This window comes from Haliaeetus leucocephalus, unplaced genomic scaffold (assembly GCF_000737465.1).
Source record: "Haliaeetus leucocephalus isolate CR32 unplaced genomic scaffold, Haliaeetus_leucocephalus-4.0 Scaffold240, whole genome shotgun sequence".
Classification (NCBI taxonomy): domain Eukaryota; kingdom Metazoa; phylum Chordata; class Aves; order Accipitriformes; family Accipitridae; genus Haliaeetus; species Haliaeetus leucocephalus.
The window spans coordinates 9,692,666-9,694,545 of NW_010972676.1; the positions used below are offsets into that span (position 1 = coordinate 9,692,666).

At 62.3% G+C, this 1,880-nt stretch overlaps 1 protein-coding gene across 2 annotated transcripts in view; it reads left to right on the forward strand.

The window, feature by feature from the left end:
* The first annotated feature begins 1,785 nt into the window (after positions 1-1,785).
* The window catches only part of U2SURP (U2 snRNP-associated SURP domain containing), a 47,613-nt gene continuing 47,518 nt past the window's right edge, over positions 1,786-1,880 (forward strand). For both annotated transcript variants that reach the window (XM_010568358.1, XM_010568359.1), the window contains exon 1: positions 1,786-1,868. In XM_010568358.1, the coding sequence (XP_010566660.1) occupies positions 1,824-1,868 (45 nt within the window). In that variant the 5' untranslated portion in view covers positions 1,786-1,823. The remainder of the gene's footprint in view (positions 1,869-1,880) is intronic.

Below are 1,880 nucleotides of genomic sequence, written 5' to 3' on the forward strand. Positions count from 1 at the left end.
GGCCGGGCTGGGACGGTTGGCGTCTGTCCGCGCTGCCGGGGTTGCGTGTCGGTCCGGCTTCGAGGGAGGCTTTTGTCCAGCTCCCGAGTGAGCGTTCGGCTCCGTAACGCTGCCGTGTTACTGCCACTAACCAGCCTACCGGGACCTGTACTATACCAGGAGCCGCGAGACGGCGCACAGCCAAACCCCGACCCTAACGATAGCTGCTGGCAGAGACACGCGCTCTGTCAGACCACCTCGCCGCACAGCTGGACGCACACCTGCAGCAGGCGACGTTTCCTGAGGGTTTTGCCCTCCTCTCTAAACCTCCAGTCCTCTGCCGTTGCCCCTGCCCTCCTCACCCTCTCCCTTTGCTTTCGTTTTGCCTCTTCTGGAAGCTCCCGCGTCCTCCTCCGCTGAGAAATGCGGTTACTAGCGTAGGCCCTGCTCCCTCCCGTCGCCCACAGGGCAGTAGGTGTCAGGAGTTGGTGGATTTAAACCTTTAATTCATTTCTGTGTATGTACTGTCTTTTCCTTAAGTATTATCTCAACCCCAGCACCTTTCACATTATGCCAAAAATCTGTAACAGCACAGGAATGCGAGACTCATGATAAATGTAACGTGACCTCTGGTTATAATCTCCTGTTAAGCAATGTTCAATAAAGAATGTTGCTGTGGCGGTGTGCTATCAAACCCAGTAACGGAGGATTTGCTGTGCTATCCTTTTCACTATTTATTCCTGGGCTTTTCTTGATTCTATGTAACACTTTGACGTTGTTCAAAACAGTATTCTATTTCACTGTGCTAGAAGTTTAGGGGCAAGCCCTGCCTCCAAATTGTATGACCATGCACCGTTCAGTGTCTATGGACACGGATCAGTGGATGAGCAGAGCTGTGCAGAACGGCCGAAGCACAGGACTCTGCAGCTGCACAACACGCTCTCCGTCCTGCCCAGCCCGACCCTGGGTGAAGCCTTTCCACCCAAAACACATTTTGGGCCCTGGGTGTGCACCAAGAGCACTCCCAGAATTTCCGCACCGCTTGCCCCACAGGACACGCACCCCACCCCGCGGGCCTCCCCAGCGCCCTGGGCTGAGCCCTGCTACTGCTCTACTCATCCCGCCTCTGCCTCCAGGGAAGAGGTTCACCGGTGGGCAGCCTGAGCTGTTCCCAGCCGTCGCCTGCTCATGTCTTGTGGGAAACATCTGGTGATTAAAAAAGGCTCCGTAGGATCTGCACGGTCCTCTCCCCTCCGAGGGTCTCAGGCAATGCGGGCGAGCGCTTTGTTTCCGAACGCCGGCCCCCCGGGTTGGGGTTCCTCCCGCGGGACCGTGCGCCCGTCACCCGGGCAGGAGAGGTGCCGGTGCCTCCTCACAGCGCAGCGCTCAGCAGCACGGACCGTGCCCGCGCCCGTGCCCGCGCTCTGCCCCAGGCCGCCCGCCGAGGGACCGAGGGGCGGCGGGCGGGCGCGGGCTCCCGCCGCTGGCTGCCTCTTACCGCAGCCGGTCGCTAGGCTGATTTGGGTTGCCTAGCGACGTCATTTGGGTTTTCTTCAGCTAACGTGAGAGCTGGAGGCCCGGCAGGGAGGCAGGCAGGCACCGCCCGAGGCAGAAGGCTGCGGGCGGAGCGGGGTGCCGCGCTGCCCTGTCCGCTCCGCTCCGCTCCGCTCCCCTCCCGCCTCGCCGCGCCGCTGAGGAGAGGACGTGGGCACGGGCCCCGCCCCGCCCGGGCGGAGGCCGCCCCATCGGTGGCTCGGCCATCGGCTTCCCGCCCTCCGCTCGCGGGCTCGGTGGGATCGGCGCTCGCTTCCTCACCGCCAGGGCTGGGCGAGGGGAGAGGCAAGATGGCGGACAAGGCGCCCAGCGGCTCGCAGAAAGCCAGTGGGAAGGTGAGGCCGTTC